This window comes from Plectropomus leopardus, chromosome 6 (assembly GCF_026936395.1).
Source record: "Plectropomus leopardus strain MGB_pleo_1.0 chromosome 6, ASM2693639v1, whole genome shotgun sequence".
NCBI classification, from domain to species: domain Eukaryota; kingdom Metazoa; phylum Chordata; class Actinopteri; order Perciformes; family Serranidae; genus Plectropomus; species Plectropomus leopardus.
The window spans coordinates 29,298,306-29,314,277 of record NC_142181.1 but is presented as its reverse complement, the minus strand read 5'-3'; the positions used below and the strand labels follow the sequence as shown (position 1 = coordinate 29,314,277).

The following is a 15,972-nucleotide window of genomic DNA, read 5'->3' as shown; positions in this document are numbered from 1 at the left end:
CCACTGAAAAAAGTAGTTTCCCTTCATAAATAAATGTTTCTCCAATGCTGTTCAGCCTGTTCAGCACCTGCCTATGTGTGCTCACATTTTTTCTGTGATAACTTTAAATCCAGATGTTAAGGAGGTTTTTACTGGGAACTAATATATCTGGAAAGGTCTCTTTCTCTCAAAAACACCACACAAGGTGATGTAAACCAGTATCAACACTGAATAAAGCAGTATCACATTAAAAATCAGTGTTTTTATAACGCTGTTCAGCTTGTCACAAAGGGGCTGCTAGCTACGGTGACTGAAGCAAAAATGAAAATGTCCTGGGTTTGGTTTGTCCATTTTGGATTACTGTAGAAATATGGTGGTGCAACATGGCGAACTCCATGGACAAGGACCTGCTCCCTGTAGATATAAACGGCTCATTCTAAGGTAACAAAAACTCAATTATTTTTATTTCCAGGAGATTAAGAACAAAAGAAGATATACTTATTATATTCCATTTCTGCCAATATATCACCCTAAATCCTACACACTGAACCTTTAATCCATTATGTGAATCCAGCTGGGAATTCCCATAAACACTAACGGTTAGTGTAAGCTGTGTGGGTTCACCTCACATTTCCTGGAAACACACCTATCTATCACAGCACTGTAAACCGCAGGCTGTGTCTTCCCTAGTACAGAAATACAACATTAGATCTAATCTGCCTGTCTTTCAATTCAAGTATTTCAGTGTGACTGAACATGACAGGGGGAAAAAATGTTTAGGTGTGTTTTACTTGATAGGACAGGTTGGGCCACCCTTAGCTAGGAGTCCTTTCTCTGGAAAGTCCTGGGAATTTAAACAATGTCTAAGTTGTCAATAAGTACACATTAATCTTTTCCCAGTAGCTACAGCTTCTGACCAGAAAGGACACTGGTGTGACATGTGAGAAAGAAAAGGTCACTGGGTCAGACCCCACAGCAGCTATTTGCCCTACAGCAAATGATAATATCAAAACTGACAAAAATGATGCAAAATCTACTTTAGAAAATGTATTATTTTTATGCAGTAAACTGCAATGTATAACATCATATCATTAAATTCAAAAGTTTCTGCAGTTGAACTAAAAAATTTGTATTGTTTTTTTATAAATTTGAAATTCCTTTGTTTAATAACATGAAAAAATATTAGTACTTGATTAGTCAATCAGTCACTAATTAATTAGTTTGTAAACTTCCTTTGAAAAAAAGAATTAAGCAGTTATTTCAATAACTTGTTTTCAAAAGGGGCACACTGTCACATTTTAAAAGAATACTATCTATCTATTACATGTTGGCTGTTACTGCAACCTTCTGAGCATTGCTGAAGCCTAACTGCTGTAGCTGTGAGTAGGTGAAAACAAATACCTCAAATTTCAACTGAACTGCACAGTAGGTAGAGCTGCTAAGCTAAACCTTTACAGAAGCCATGAATACACCCATCAACTTTTTCACAGCGGCTCCACTAAGCACACTGAGCAGAATTAGTGATAGCTGCTAATGCTGCGATACAGACTCATAAACAAATGCACATAACACACTCCACAGCACAGCCACACATAAAAGATGACACTTACAGGTCATCTTTGAGGTCAGCATGTTCACCATGAGGAATTTCCACGGAGCCTCTCAGACCACACAAAACTTTCCCTCTCCTCCTCAGCAGATTTCTGTCTCCTTCAACCACAGAAAATCACTCTTTAATTCCCCAACAAGGTGATGTCCTCATCTACTCAACCCACTGTTGTCTACAAGCCACAGCTCTTACCAAGATTTAACCATATGTATTGTTCACTGATTGAGTTCCTGTTTTTGAACAGGGTTTCATATCCCCCAAAAGAGGAAGAAAGTTCGGTCAAACGTAAAGATGACATGCTTAAAATACAACCTTCACATCCTTTGATGCTCCACCACAGACACCTAATTTATTGACATTGTGGCCCAAGAGTGTGAAGGACATGGCTCATTGATACCCTTGAGGTTATCTCCATCACTCCCAACCCCCCCTCACTTAGAGCCATTTAACAAACCAATAACCAAGACCAAGCTAATTCCACTGGTAACATCCAGGAAAAGAGCCAAGTGATGTCTGATCATCCTGATGTTATTGTACTATTTCTCTTGTTTTCCATTAATACCACATTCAAGGTTTATGGGATAAATTTGAGAAACTTTTGCACATTAACAAAAAAAATCATTTATCAATATAAATCATTTCTTTGCATTGCTGCAAATTATAAAATTCTGCCACTTGAGTTGCATAATACATTACAGTTCATTCTTAGTTACCTCACAACAATAATGTAATATTAAAAGCGCTGTGGAAATGAATGAAAGTGGATGGTTGCCCTGAAAAAATACATTAAAAAAATTGAAACACTAGAGCATTGTTTGAAAAATTACTGATGGTAGTTATTTAGTAAATGGGCTAAAATTAAACATCATTAGTATGGTACAGCACATCTCAAAAACCCCAAGTTTCAGCACACGCCACACAAAACAATTTACTCTCTGATCATCACTGTGTGAAACATTTCCAGTGATGCAAACTGTCCTTTTGTGTGTTCGGAAAGTTCAGTTAGCATGACTGATAAAGATATTAACCATTAACTCATCATTCTTTCCTGTTTGAACCTGTGCAGTGTAAATGCACTGTTTTAGATCATTGAGATAAATGCAAACTGTGCCTCCACACAAGCAGAATCACAAGACTGAAAGATTTGTTTCATGCTGGGGCCTGGGCCACTGCAGTTCATGCGATGCATATCCAGCAGTTTGAATGAACCTGTGTTTAAATTTCTGTGATTGCTGCTATTATTTTTATAACTAAAGAGCAAAGCTATACTGTACACATTTTCATTGTGGGCGTGTTTATTGCAGGAGTTTCTCTGTATCAAATTTGTGCAGCCAGTGCCACAAATCAAACTGATTTCAAAAGTCTCCATGCAGGCGGTTGCTTGCCACAAATTGCCAGCGATTAAATGGAGAAAGTGAGGTGTGTCACTGTTAAAGTCGAGGACCAGTTAAAGTGTAGGGTGGTGAAAGACTGTGTATGACATATGGTGCATGTTTAGATCTGTGCATAGATCAGTGACGTGATAAGAAAGCAAAGAGAAAACATGAAACTACAAGTCAAAGAGTTTGAATCTCATTTTAAAGTAATGAAGTTCAACCCAGCCTTTCTCAGAGGTGCACTCATCTACAACATTTTGCTCTGCAGCTTCCACTGACAATGTGACATTGGCAGCAGTAATGCTCAGATATCACTTGATAAACTGTAAGTACAGTATCTCATGGTAAATAAATCCCAGCCTAGTTCTATACGCCAGCTTAAAACAAAAAGAAACAACCACATATCACATGTAAATACACTGTAGAGGTCCACTGTGTATGATTTAGAGGGATGTATTGGCAGAAATGAAATACAATACATATGTTTTGTTTAGTGTATAATAACCAGAAAATGGGAATCCTCACATTTTCTTTAACTTAGAATGAGCCATTTATACCTAAATGTTCTACCTAAAGTCTTCTCCATGCACCACCATGTTTCTTTAGTAGCCCAGAATGCACAAACCAAACACTGGTTTGAGATAGGGGCCATTCACATTTTTGCTTTGGCTACAGTTATCAGCTGTTGGAAAAACACTGATTTTATAATGTGAAACTACTTTATATAGTGTTTTAAACTGGTTTTAAACAAAGGGTCTGTTTATTATGGAGAGAAAGAGAACTCTCTTTTTTAAAGGAAAAAAGTGAGCACACATTAGCAGATGGTGGACTAGCAGCCTGTCTGCAACAGATGAACTGTGCTGGAGATTTGTAATGTGAAATTGCTTTATTCTTTGTTTTTGCTAGTTTTTTCAGCTAGTTGCAATCTGCAATTCTACACACTCCTCCTTCAATGGAACAATTTACTTACGCAATTAAAAAAATTGGAAAGCAGCTGATTTCAGTACCCTGCATCTACGCTTCAAGAGGAAACCTTTTGAAGACTGTCATAAGTCTGTTACTGACCTATTATTGGCTCAGAGGAAGGATGACAAAGGCCCAGGCCAGAGGAGCCTGTGACCCTGCTTTAAAGTGCTCCAGCCCATCAGTAGTCAACAGGCATGAGTCACTAACAATAGCAGTGTTTAAAACTGCAAATGGCCTGATAATCTCCACAGTGCCGGCAGTGTCCCACTTCATATAACATGGGGTCCAAATTTAACTGTTCCTGACCTTTTTACTTTGAGCGGCCGATGAACTGTGGAACTCCACGACAGACCTTGCTTATCTATTGTCTGAAACAGAGCACTGGTGGGAAACAATGGAGGGTCAGTGCAAAGGGCTTGAAATAATCATAACAATGACAGTTCCCATATTTATAGTTGCAAAGAGACTCCCAACTGCAGCTCCTAAGTGCTTTGTTATTAACAGGAAGTGCTGCTCCCTGTGAAGAATAAACAGCACTTCTATTTACTGGGTGAGTCATGGTTGCAGGTTTCATTGTTTCCCTCACTGTGTGATTGATACCCCAAGGCTATAATTGTCTACTAAAAACACACATACAGTACAAAAATTAAAGCAGCTGAACAGTAGAAGAACACACACACACACACACACACACACACACACACAGTAGAAATGTGAACACCAAGATTCCCTCAGTTGGCTCTGAATAACAAAGTGAAAAAGGACTTCGGTAGAAAATGCCTTTCTAAGCACTGGTAGCCAGACAGAGATCACTGGGTCATCTTGCATCTGCAGCGCTCTTCCTGTGTGAAGCTAGGGGCACTTACAGCAGGCCACAAAAACAGGTACTGCGACAGGCGGACAAAAGGGGAACAGAGATTGTCACAGATAACAAGCGTCAATATTTCATCAAGAGGCACAGAAGGTGCGGGTCGAGGTGTGCAGACAATCTCCCAAAAAGACAAAATGAAAGGTCTTTTGTGCATCATTTGATAAGAGAGGAAGCTACTTGATTGTGTGCTTTCAGGTCACCAAGACAAGGAGAAAGAAAATCAGTGAAGCACTTCAGATTAGATGTCTGACCAGTGGCTAGAGATTCATCCACACTATGACTCAGAAATACAGGATGTAGCGTGTTTTGAAATGAGTCAGATATCGAGGTTAGTTGAACAGAGAAAAGAGAGAGGAAACGCCATCACCACACGTGCCCTTAGTTCCACTGATTTGTCCCATGTGAGCTGCTCAGCTTGCACGCGAGGCTTAAAAACCAGGGCATTGTGGTTTGCTTGCACTTGTCAACAAAAACACTACAGTGACTTCACAGAGGTATCATTATTCCACTTTCAACCCCACTCTTAACACAGTGTAGGAGTGCTGTACAGATGAGCAATTCATTCAAAGAGAAATTTCATTTTTTGACCCATTTATAGCCACTGAGATACAACAGCCACGACTTCGCATCCTTCCTGCAAGAGGAAGCCCCTGTTCATGTGCTTGTTCGACTCTATATTCTCTAGTACAACTTCATAAAACTGTTCAGTCAGGATTTTTTTTTCCAAGCCAGGTCTTGAAACATTGACACAGCAATTAAACGATGTGGGCTAAATAATAGCATCACCGGCACATTGTCATGCAAATCAAAAATTGAACAAAATGTTTAGTTTTTTTAATTTGTTAGATTTTTTATGCGATTATGTGAGACAGACTTATTTTGTAAATTTGATGGTGCTGCTTTTTAAAACTTCAACATAGTGTCACAGGTAGAGTAAAATTTCTGGACTGGTATGAAAATGGCTTTTTTTTTTTTAGTTTAATTTAGTTTTAATTTAAGTTTAGTTTTTTAAGTCCAGGTAAAGTGATAATTAATATGTGCTCTGAGTTTGTCGCATCACAGAAAGATGTTATTAAACACCTGACCAAATTTGAATGACCAAAAAATTTGCCAAGTATGTAAAAGAAGGTCTCAAAATCATGAAAAAATGCACAGTATTCTCTGACATGAAATGCTGGGGGCGTGTCTGCTGGAGGAACAGAGACCACACCCAATCACGGGACTATGCTAATGATGCTCACCATTTCTATACTGCTACATTGTCAGGGGCGGGGTTATGCTGAGTATAGCTCCATTGCATCATCGAGCTATGGTTTTAGGCCCACCCAAAAAATCTTAAAACAGGAAAATGGTGAAAAAACAGTCAACCGTCTAACTCCACAATTCAGTACTATATAGTAAAGGGTCGTTGTAACATGTTTTCAAAAATCAGTTTCCAACATTTAGAATGTGTTTTGAAACAAATCTCTGAATTCACTTTACCCACATTTTCATAAACATCATCACGTCCTCCATTCAAAAGGGTGGCAAAGGTGGTGCAGGGGACTTCCAAAGAGATATTATTCTTCTGTGAGGAAGGAGAAAACTGAAAGCAAAAGCACACCTGTGATAGTCAAGAGTATATCCTGTCATACAAAAAACACTGAGGTTAAACAAATAAAAAAAAACTTGATTATCGGCCTTAATAACAAAATCCTAATTATTCCATTCGAGTACCCTATATAACTGTGGTCTCGCTCGTCATGGACATGGATGGAGACCCTCCTATCTGCAGGACACAGCATGGTGGTGTTGTAGCTCAGCTATGCCTCAGCAGTTTATCTGTATCCTTGCTGAACATGGACATGTTTGGAGGTACAAGGGGAAATGGAGTGGGAATGAAAAAGCAGGGGGCTGCAGTATGAGCCCTGGAAGGGGATTCAGTGTGGTTTCAAGATAAGGGGCAAGCTACAGCCCCGAGCTTCCTCAATAAATACATCGTGGACAGATATCTGGAAAAAAAACCCTTCTCATATAGCAGAGTCCTCTGGACGGCCAATGGGAGGCTTCAGTCACTGGAGAAACTTTGGAAGCAGGATAATCCATCCCTAGTGTGACTGTTGGTGAATCAGCACCATTATGGTTTTGTTGACTCAATGGTTTGTAGTATCTATATCCTGCTGAGCCTAAACTGTCAAGGGCGAGGCTTGGTTTTTGTTTGACTGTTGCCAAACATGTGGTTAAGCTGTTGTCCGCTTCTACTCCACATTGTAGAGCTTTTAATTTGGCAAAACAAAGAGAGTGACAGCCCTTATATTAAATATATTTATGCTTTTCAGAGTGCCAATAACCAAGAACATAGTTCCTTAAATACAGTTTATTATTAATATCAAAAGGATTTCAACAAAGGCTCAAATATATCTGAACCAGAATGCAACTTTTCTCACTCCTCCCCACTGCAAAAGGTTCACATCAGTGATTTTAACTCCACCTAGTGGTACATAATTAACACCTACTGTAGGAAAGACCAGCAGCCATTGCTCTGAGTGTCTGCACCACTGTGGTCACAGCAAATTAAAAATAACACAACAGCTCAAGGATCCAGATGTATGGGCTGTTAGTGTCTGGCTGAGAGAATAAAAGACAAAGAATACCAATGACTGAACATGTTTAGTCTACTTTTGATATTGCAGAGGAAACGGATATCAAAAGGTGCAGGCAGGCTCAAAAACGGTGTGACCCCACAGAGACCCAGCTGCTCTGAATCTAATATTTCCTGCTTCCCCGACAAGCTAAACAGGAGCTTCCAGACGGCCTCAACCTACTGGGAATGTTATCACTGAATCGTACACAGCAGATGTTCAAATCAAATGAGAGACAGAGCGCAGACACAAACGTCTTTATGTAAAAAAAAAAGCTTCTATGACAACAAGTTGAAGAATACTCAGTTCAAACATAAGTGTTTTGTTGAAGGAATGTGATCAAAATCACAAGAATCTATGCAAGGCTTAAAACATACAGTATAGAAAACATACTGTCTCTATGCTGCTGTCTGAGCTCATCTTAGTTTTTGTAAACTTAAACAGAACCTGCTATAAAAATTGGTCCTTATTTAAAAGTTCAAGACCTCATTTTGTTCACTTGAAGTGAAAATATTTTGGCAAAACGTGTTTGTCTTTAGTGAACGTAAACATCAACGACAGCTCTGCAATAGTTTAGACTCAGAGGAAATGAGGCTTTAGTGGTCCGAAAACATTTTCTCAACTTCACTCATCCAGTCACATGGAAGTTCTTCCTCAAAGTCTCTGTGAAGAGAGGAGAAGCAGTATATTTGAACTTTTTTTCTATTTTTATTTTCTATACTATTTCTATTTTTTTCTATATTATTATATGTATTTTTTACATAAGAGGTTGCATTACAAATTCAACAGATATCTAACACAGATTCATGCAACCCTCTCTTTATACGTTTTATCCTATGTAATTTTAATGTTAACAATATTTTTTTTTTCCAGGTGCTTTGATATCTGTTTTTTTGGGGTTTTTTTTATAATTTGCTTTGCATTTAGTGCAGCAGCATTCCTTCTGGGTGTCAAAATAAGCCACTCATAAGATGCAGGCACAGTAACTTTAGTAACAGTCTGACGCAAATGACAGGAGATGTAAATCCAGTTTAAAACCTGTGCTGAAAAAAGTTTAAATTACACTCAGTAACACAGCAGAATAACTATGTGCTCCTGTGCCTCATGTGGCTTTCTACTGAACTGCACTGCACATTACATCAGTTAACAACATTAAGGGAGCATCATATTAAAATTTAACATGCATGCATTTTTGTCTTTGTACATTTTTATATATAAACTATATTTTATACAATGTCTGAAAATGAATGAATTTTAGCTTATATATGACTTATATTCACACGTTGTGGCTCTTACATGTAGTGTGTTAGAATTTGAAAAAGTTGGTTACAAAGCAGTTATTTGATAAAATATAAAATATTTTTTCTCCCCATACATATTTTACCATGACCAACACATTAGTCATTAGCGTCTTTACAAGATTTGTGCATTAGATGCTATTCCATGCAAAAATTACTCCATTATGGATGTCACTCACGACAATGTCGAAATCAAACCAGAGGCCTACAAGATATTTCCTTTTTTGTTCTGCTGATGTAGAATAGATAAGTTGGGGTTACTTACGTGTCCTCATCATCAGAGCGAGGCTGCAGACGCTCCTCATCTACGGTCACTTCAGGCTCAGGACCGTCAGTGTCGTCACCCTGTGGCTGGGAGAGGGGTCCCATCAGAGGGTCCTCACCTGAAAATGAAATCAGAGGACTGTTTATATCACTCACCACACTGACATATGACACACTCCTGTCAAGAGTGAAGCGACAAAAAAAATCACATAAGTTTTGAGTGTGATAAGGCAATGGAACTTAAAATAACATGTATTGAGATATCAACAGACCTCCAGTGTGTATTATGAAGGTGCTGAAGGCTCTGTTCAGTCGAGCTTTCTCCAACAGACTCAAAAGCCTTTCAGGAGGATCCCTGTCCCATCGTCTCCTTGGCCTGCTGTCCTTTGGCTCCTCTAACACACCTGGATAAACAGCGGAGAAGCTGATACACTCTGATGATGCATATCATTCTCTAAAATCGGAATTTTGTACAAACAAGGAAGTGAAAACACGACAATTGCTTTCATACTTCCATGTGTAGATCCTGTGAGGCTCTGGCTGGTTGATGCCATGCTGTCAGATGAGATGAGGCTAGCACTGGCTAACACCTGCAGCACAGTGTCTGATGGCTCGGCGGCCCACTTCTTTCGAGGACCTGCCTCTCTGCTTTCACTGTGGGCTTCAGGAAACTCCACACCTGAGGTAAAGAAAGGATTACTTTGGGTTATTTTTTGTTGTATTTAAGAGGATCCTGAAGGAAAGGCATTTTTTCCATAGACAGTGCATGAACAAAATCCCAAAGAGCAAGGAGAGAGAAAAAAAGCAAACAATAATAAGATTCAGGAACTTCTCTTGCTTCAAGCGATATTCTAGCAGAGCAACAAAGAGGGGCTCATGATAATAGCTGCAACAGGAATGGACTGCTCGTTTTAAATTTTGCTTTGAGGGATAATCATCCTTCCTTTACCTTTCTCTGCTTTTCATTAACCTTTTGAAACCTGGAGCAACATCATTTTTCTTGTGTGGCTTTCAGAGGCCTTTCACAAGTACTTAAACCTTTGAGCCCTGAGCAAATTGGTGTGATTTCTATTGAAAACATGGGGAAAATGCCAACTAGCAGCTTAGTAAAAAATGTTCCACAGATTTCAACAAGTTAGTGGATTGTGGAAGTTGGGGGAAAATATATATTTATGGCTAATTATCATAATTACATATTTTTAATCATGTTACAGCATTATTATATTTTTGAGTAGCTTTCCAAGGTCATTATTTTATTTTATTTTATACTAATTTTCAGGTAATTTTCTTGTACTTTTTTTTTTTTTTTTTACAGATATCATGCTTATTCTTGGGTCATTTCTTTTTTGATTCTCATTGACATCTTCCCATGTTTTGAAAGAAATCAAGCGAATGTGCTGAGGTTTCAAAGGGTTAAATAACTTATCCGAAAGTATTACAGAAAGAACTCAGATGATACTTTCCCTGTGTTTTGTGTGTGGCTGAGTTAGGTTAAGGTATAGCTGAATTCTGTCCGGATGACCCAGACCTTAATTGTGTTTTATCTAGTTTAACACATATATGGCAGTGCTGTTTTTTCATTGACAACCACATGTATGCTCCCACCAGTCTTCACATAATTCTCAGTATATCCTTTTTTCATGATGGGATTCTTAACTTTAACTTGGACTCTACCTTCAAAAGTTGACGTTTTTATTAAACTCTTCTCTCCCAGAAGATTAGCCACCTTCCTTCCCTCTTCTCTATTCCATCGACCCGTACGCCTTCCCAGTTCCTGCGTCTCCAGCGCCTGTAAAATATTCAAAGCACTGCAGTAAATCAAACACATAACATGAACTCTGCGGCCATCTGAACTAACAGCAGCTTGTCAAAGGTCAGATTCCACATAGGGTCAGCACAGCTGGGGAAATTGTGTAAGAGTTTAAATTCTCACTTTGACACCCTGTTGTGACATTATGTTGAACTGACGGATGAACAGGGTGATGGGAGTAACTGTCACTGTGCAGGAAGCACAACTGCACTCGCTAAAGCTAAAATGAACAGGTGGCGACTGTGTCTGTACCTGGGAAGGCAGATGTGTACGCAGAAGTCTGGAAACCCGGTGAGAGGTCAGGATGCTGTGCAGGGACGGCCTGTCTTTTGGGTTTGTCTTAAACATCTGCTTGATCAAATACTGCAGCTCGTAGGGCAGGTGACTGGGGGGAGGAGGATATGCACCCCGACAAACCTTAAGAATCAGGCTTTTCCAGCTGGATGCCTGGAACTGGACATAAAAGAGAGGTGTGAGGATCTTTGGGAAAACAAACCACACCGCAACATCTGAGCTATAGAAAATACACAGCAGAAAATCTAACTCAGCTGAAGATACTGGGCCTCATTGCACAACAATGCTTTGCAGCATCTCACTGTGCAGCAAGATGACAGCAGAAGTATTTTATAACAATGATTTACTGGCAGTATCTGGAGAGAGGACCATAGTAAAACCCAAGGAACAAGCAGAAAGAGGGAGGGAAAGTACCGGGTGTTGCAGGGTGCAGAGCTCATAGAGAACGCAGCCCAGAGACCACACATCACTGCAGAACACATAAACATAGAGATGGTTATTCATCCACCCCAGACATTCGTCATGTACTGGCACCGTCACAAAGATACAAGACTGGTTAACCCACGCATGAGTTACATAATCACTGCTGAGCTGAGAACAAAGACCGTTTTGAAAACTCTTCATTGTTGCTGCATTTATTGACACTCCAACATCTAAGACTGGATGACGAAAACTATTGTGTTCACATGCTCTGCTGATGCAAATTAAAGCCTGGAAGGAAAACTCTAAGCAAATGTGGAAATTGAGGAGAGATCATGTGATTCTTCTGTAGTTAGATGGTCTGTCTGTTGTCTGTTTGGACAATGACGGCCTACTTTTGTAAGGTAATAACCAACATTGGTCAACAGGTTGAGTATAAAGGTAAGCAGCATTTATGTAGTCTCATGCAGAGGTGTTTTTTTTTGTAGAATTATGGTTAGTAGAGTAAGTTAAGTTAATCTACAGCTGTAAATTTTGCCAACAAGTAAGAGCAAGTGTAATGCAAAATAGACAGTATTAGGTTAGGAGAAATGAGCTTGACTAATTTTGACTAATTTAAGACAATTGAAACACTTTTAAGGTGCAGTGTTTACAAAATAACGATGTAAAGAAAACAGAGCATATACAGTGTTTTTGTATGCTGTATACATTTGTGTTATGTGGTACATTGTCTGCATGTGCTGCACCTTGAAGTAATAATCAAAATAGACACATTGCATATACTGGAATATCATGCACTGTGGATTTTGAACAACATTTAACAGGATAACACACTCTACACAGATGTGTTATATATATTTTTTCTGACGATTTTTATCCTGTTCCTGGGTACCTCTGGTCTGTTTCTTGTCCCTCTATAAGGCTAATTTCTCACCAGGGGGATTATGAATGTATTTTTTCTGCACATAAATAACATTATGTCCTGCCCTGACCTGACTGATCTTAATGTTAGAGGCATTTGCCAAACTATTTTAAAAAATATATAAATAGATATTAGAAATATATGGAGATATATGTTACCAATCATTTTGAGATTTTAAAATGCAACGTAAGAAAAAAGGTTTCATAGACTTTTCATGTCACAAACATTTTCATGACTTCTGAAAAAAGTCTTTAAGACATTTTAACACTAATAAAGGCCTTAATTTTAGATTAATTAATGAAATGTCATTTAAGACTTTTTAAGGATCTGTGGAAACCCTGATTATAGCCATAAGCAGAATAAAAATAAATATATTGATGTGTATGGTCTTCCTTAATGCAAAAAAATACAAAACTGCATACTCTCTGTATATATATATATATATATATATATATATATATATATATATATATATATATATATATATATATATATATATGCTATTTTATGTTCTTCAATATTTAGAGGTATACATTCTTTGCCTCACCCAATAAAAACTTGCTGTTGCTATGACCAATTTTTAGATTGCCATTTTCACTGTGCATTTCTGTTGGCCCCTGGGTACGATCACAGGAAAATGAAGGTTTGATTTGCGACACAAAGGAAGTGTGTCCTGAAGGATAGCATTTTTGTTTTCCCTGATAGCTATCGAAGCGAAGCATTCTCTATCCTCAGTTACCAAAAAGTCACAAGATAACTTCTTTGCAGCTTCTATCCCTGGTAGTGGAAATGGTAGATTGTGAAATAACCCGTGCAACTACCAATACAATGGTAGTTGCTGGGCTCTGAGATAAACAGAAAGCAATCTGGTTGTCTTTATGATAGCTGTGCCAACCAAACACTGAAGACTGAAATGCTATTTTCACTTTGAGCTTTCATTTAATTTTATTTGATTTTATGCAATATAAAATAGAGGAAAAGGCCAAACAATCGTGGTAACATACCTTTTATTGTTGTATGGCTTGTTGTCCCAGATTTCTGGAGCCACATAATATGGAGTCCCAACATATGTACGAGCATATGCCTTTGAGCTGCAACACAATAACAAAAAAATAAAAGGTAACAGCAGCAAATCAAGCATTGAGAATGGATTTTAAAAAAGACAAACTATAAATTGCCGCCTTCCTTTTCCTGTACCTGTTCAGAATACATGCTGAGCCAAAGTCCCCGAGCTTGATTGTCCCATTATCTGTCAGGAAAATGTTCTGGGCAAGGAAATGAAAGAGAAGTGATGACTTAACATGAAGCAAAAATAAGAGCAGCCAGCCATGGCAAAATGGTGATATTATGCAGAAGTGGGAGATAATGTTGTGATTTTATCTCGATCAGCAATTTTATCATTGTTCATTTCACTCCACAGCGCTCACAATGATGAGATTTTATCAACATGCATCCAGCCAATAAACTAAATTATCGACTTCTTGTTCTGACTCAGATAACAAACACAAAAGAAAATCTAGTGAAAAATCTTTGTGACTTCATAATGTCTGCTGTATCTATGTATGCTACCTTTTCGTAGACATAAAACCAAATCTATTAACATGCATTGTAAGTATAAACTACCATGTTTATAGAGTGCTGTACCTTGGACTTTAAATCTCTGTGCAAAACCCGTTTATCGTGGATATGGTGAGCAGCAGCACACATTTGAGCGAACCACTTCAAGATCTTAAGACAAAAGATTTCATTGAAACAACATTTAAATAGGGGAACAACGCTGTTGCATAAAATGTGAAGAATAATTGCAGGAAGTCGAAGCCTACATCATCAACACAGAACTGTGTAGTTTTCTGTAGCCGGATCCTCTGGAGCAGGTCACCTCCGCTGCAGTACTCCATGACGATACACAGGAGGTCATCAGCTAAACAAACACAATCACACTGCCTGTTCCACAACCCAAACAACAATAACTGTATGTCTTGTAATTAGAGAGTTAGGTTTGTGAATACCTTCAAATGCCTCCCTGAAGGCTACAATATTAGGATGTTTCATTCTGGACAGCAGGATGGCTTCTCTCCTGCAATTCTCCAATTTGGGCTGATTCTATAAAAATGCAAATACAAGCATGGATGCATTCTCCATTATGCAAAACAAACAGCCTCCACGTCTGTGTGTAGGCAACAATCTGGTAGGTTATCAGCACAGAGCAAATAACATTTCCATATCGGACCCCAGGCTTTAACATAGTAGTCTGAATTCAAATATTCTGCAGCAGTAGTAGTTTACAGGGTGGCGCAAATCCAACATTTATATATGTTTAATTCATATTTTATCACAAATATGATTTGTGATATATGAAATATGATTTCTTGCTGCATTGGAATTATCCCATTTAAGTCCAGTTAGCCTACCTGTCCCACCACACAGGTGAGGATACAGCTACAGCATGCACACTACATCACTACATGTTCTTGTACATACCTTTGGCAGCTGGATTTCCTTGATCACATACTTCTCCAGACTGTTTTTGCACCGGACTAACAAAGCTCGACCAAAAGATCCTTCACCGATGACTTTCTGGAGTAAGTATCTCTCCATGGAGCTCATCTACAAAACACAAAGAGACCACAAAGATTTTACAAATACATTTAAAAATCCCGCTTTAACAGACCGAGATGCGAGAAGATTTCCCTGTTTCTGTCTTCAGTGCTCACATTGATGCATTTACAAGGTTTAATAAAAGACGAATACACCCAAAAGAATCTACCTGAACTCGTGCGGTTTGTTATGCCGTTACTTCCGTGTTGTTGTATGACGTGCGGAGCGAGACTCACCTGTACTGCGCCGCGTGGCCGCTAGATAGCGGTAGATAATAATCTCTAAATCAGATTGGGAGTCAAAGGGCTTCCATAACGACTATAGTGATGTGATAATAGTTTAAACTGGCAGTCGACTACTTTCATGTTAAAGTAATGTTTTTTCAAGCACGTGCATAGTGCATTTTTAACATTTAGGTTTTTATATATATATATACACACGTGTTTTTCCATCAGTTACGTACTGTTATCGTCTACATTGCAGGCTCCGTTTATAATGTCGCTGTTTTTTCTGCAGTGTTTGCCCTCCCCCTCGATTAACCTGTCCAAATAATCAAATTGTAAGAACACACGAAACACGAATAGCAAATAACTACTTTTTCGCATGACACTGAAACTGTTTACGGAGCCCGGATAGCTCAGTCGGTAGAGCATCAGACTTTTAATCTGAGGGTCCAGGGTTCAAGTCCCTGTTCGGGCGTCAGGTTTTTTAAAGCACAGGTAAACGGTGCATACTACAGTACAAGCTTTGTATCTTGCTCTTAAGGAAGAAAATCGTCCAAACATAAGGGAAATTGTTAAATTTCCTCAACATATGCTGTGTGTGGCAGTGCAGATTCAAAACACTAATTTCTGATCTAACACAACAGCTCTCCTGTAAAGTGTGTAAGTCATTTTATGAAAAACTCCTGTACACTCTATAATGTAAAATTTACCAAAAATAAA

General features: G+C 38.5%; 1 protein-coding gene and 1 non-coding gene across 2 annotated transcripts; one reads left to right on the top strand and one right to left on the bottom strand.

The window, feature by feature from the left end:
- Positions 1-7,664: 7,664 nt before the first annotated feature.
- On the bottom strand, positions 7,665-15,279 carry nek3 (NIMA related kinase 3). Its single transcript, XM_042487159.2, has 14 exons — positions 15,198-15,279; positions 14,912-15,037; positions 14,440-14,533; positions 14,254-14,351; positions 14,075-14,158; positions 13,628-13,695; positions 13,435-13,521; positions 11,503-11,557; positions 11,047-11,247; positions 10,659-10,773; positions 9,496-9,663; positions 9,257-9,388; positions 8,986-9,103; positions 7,665-8,085 (listed from the first exon to the last, which is right to left on the bottom strand). Exons 2-14 carry the CDS (start codon positions 15,035-15,037, stop codon positions 8,019-8,021), a joined length of 1,413 nt encoding a protein of 470 aa, XP_042343093.2. The 5' UTR covers positions 15,198-15,279; the 3' UTR covers positions 7,665-8,018.
- Positions 15,280-15,654: 375 nt separating this feature from the next.
- On the top strand, positions 15,655-15,727 carry trnak-uuu (transfer RNA lysine (anticodon UUU)). The gene has a single exon. It is a non-coding gene; the product is annotated as a tRNA-Lys (tRNA).
- The last annotated feature ends 245 nt before the right edge of the window (positions 15,728-15,972 follow it).

Excerpts from the sequence above, each read along its gene's own strand:
- nek3 (XM_042487159.2), bottom strand. The coding sequence starts at position 15,037 with ATGAGCTCCATGGAGAGATACTTACTCCAGAAAGTCATCGGTGAAGGA. Across the intron at positions 13,696-14,074 it reads ACAGAGATTTAAAGTCCAAG|AACATTTTCCTGACAGATAA; the intron begins GTACAGCACTCT and ends TTCCTTGCCCAG. Across the intron at positions 13,522-13,627 it reads TCAGCATGTATTCTGAACAG|CTCAAAGGCATATGCTCGTA; the intron begins GTACAGGAAAAG and ends ATTGTGTTGCAG.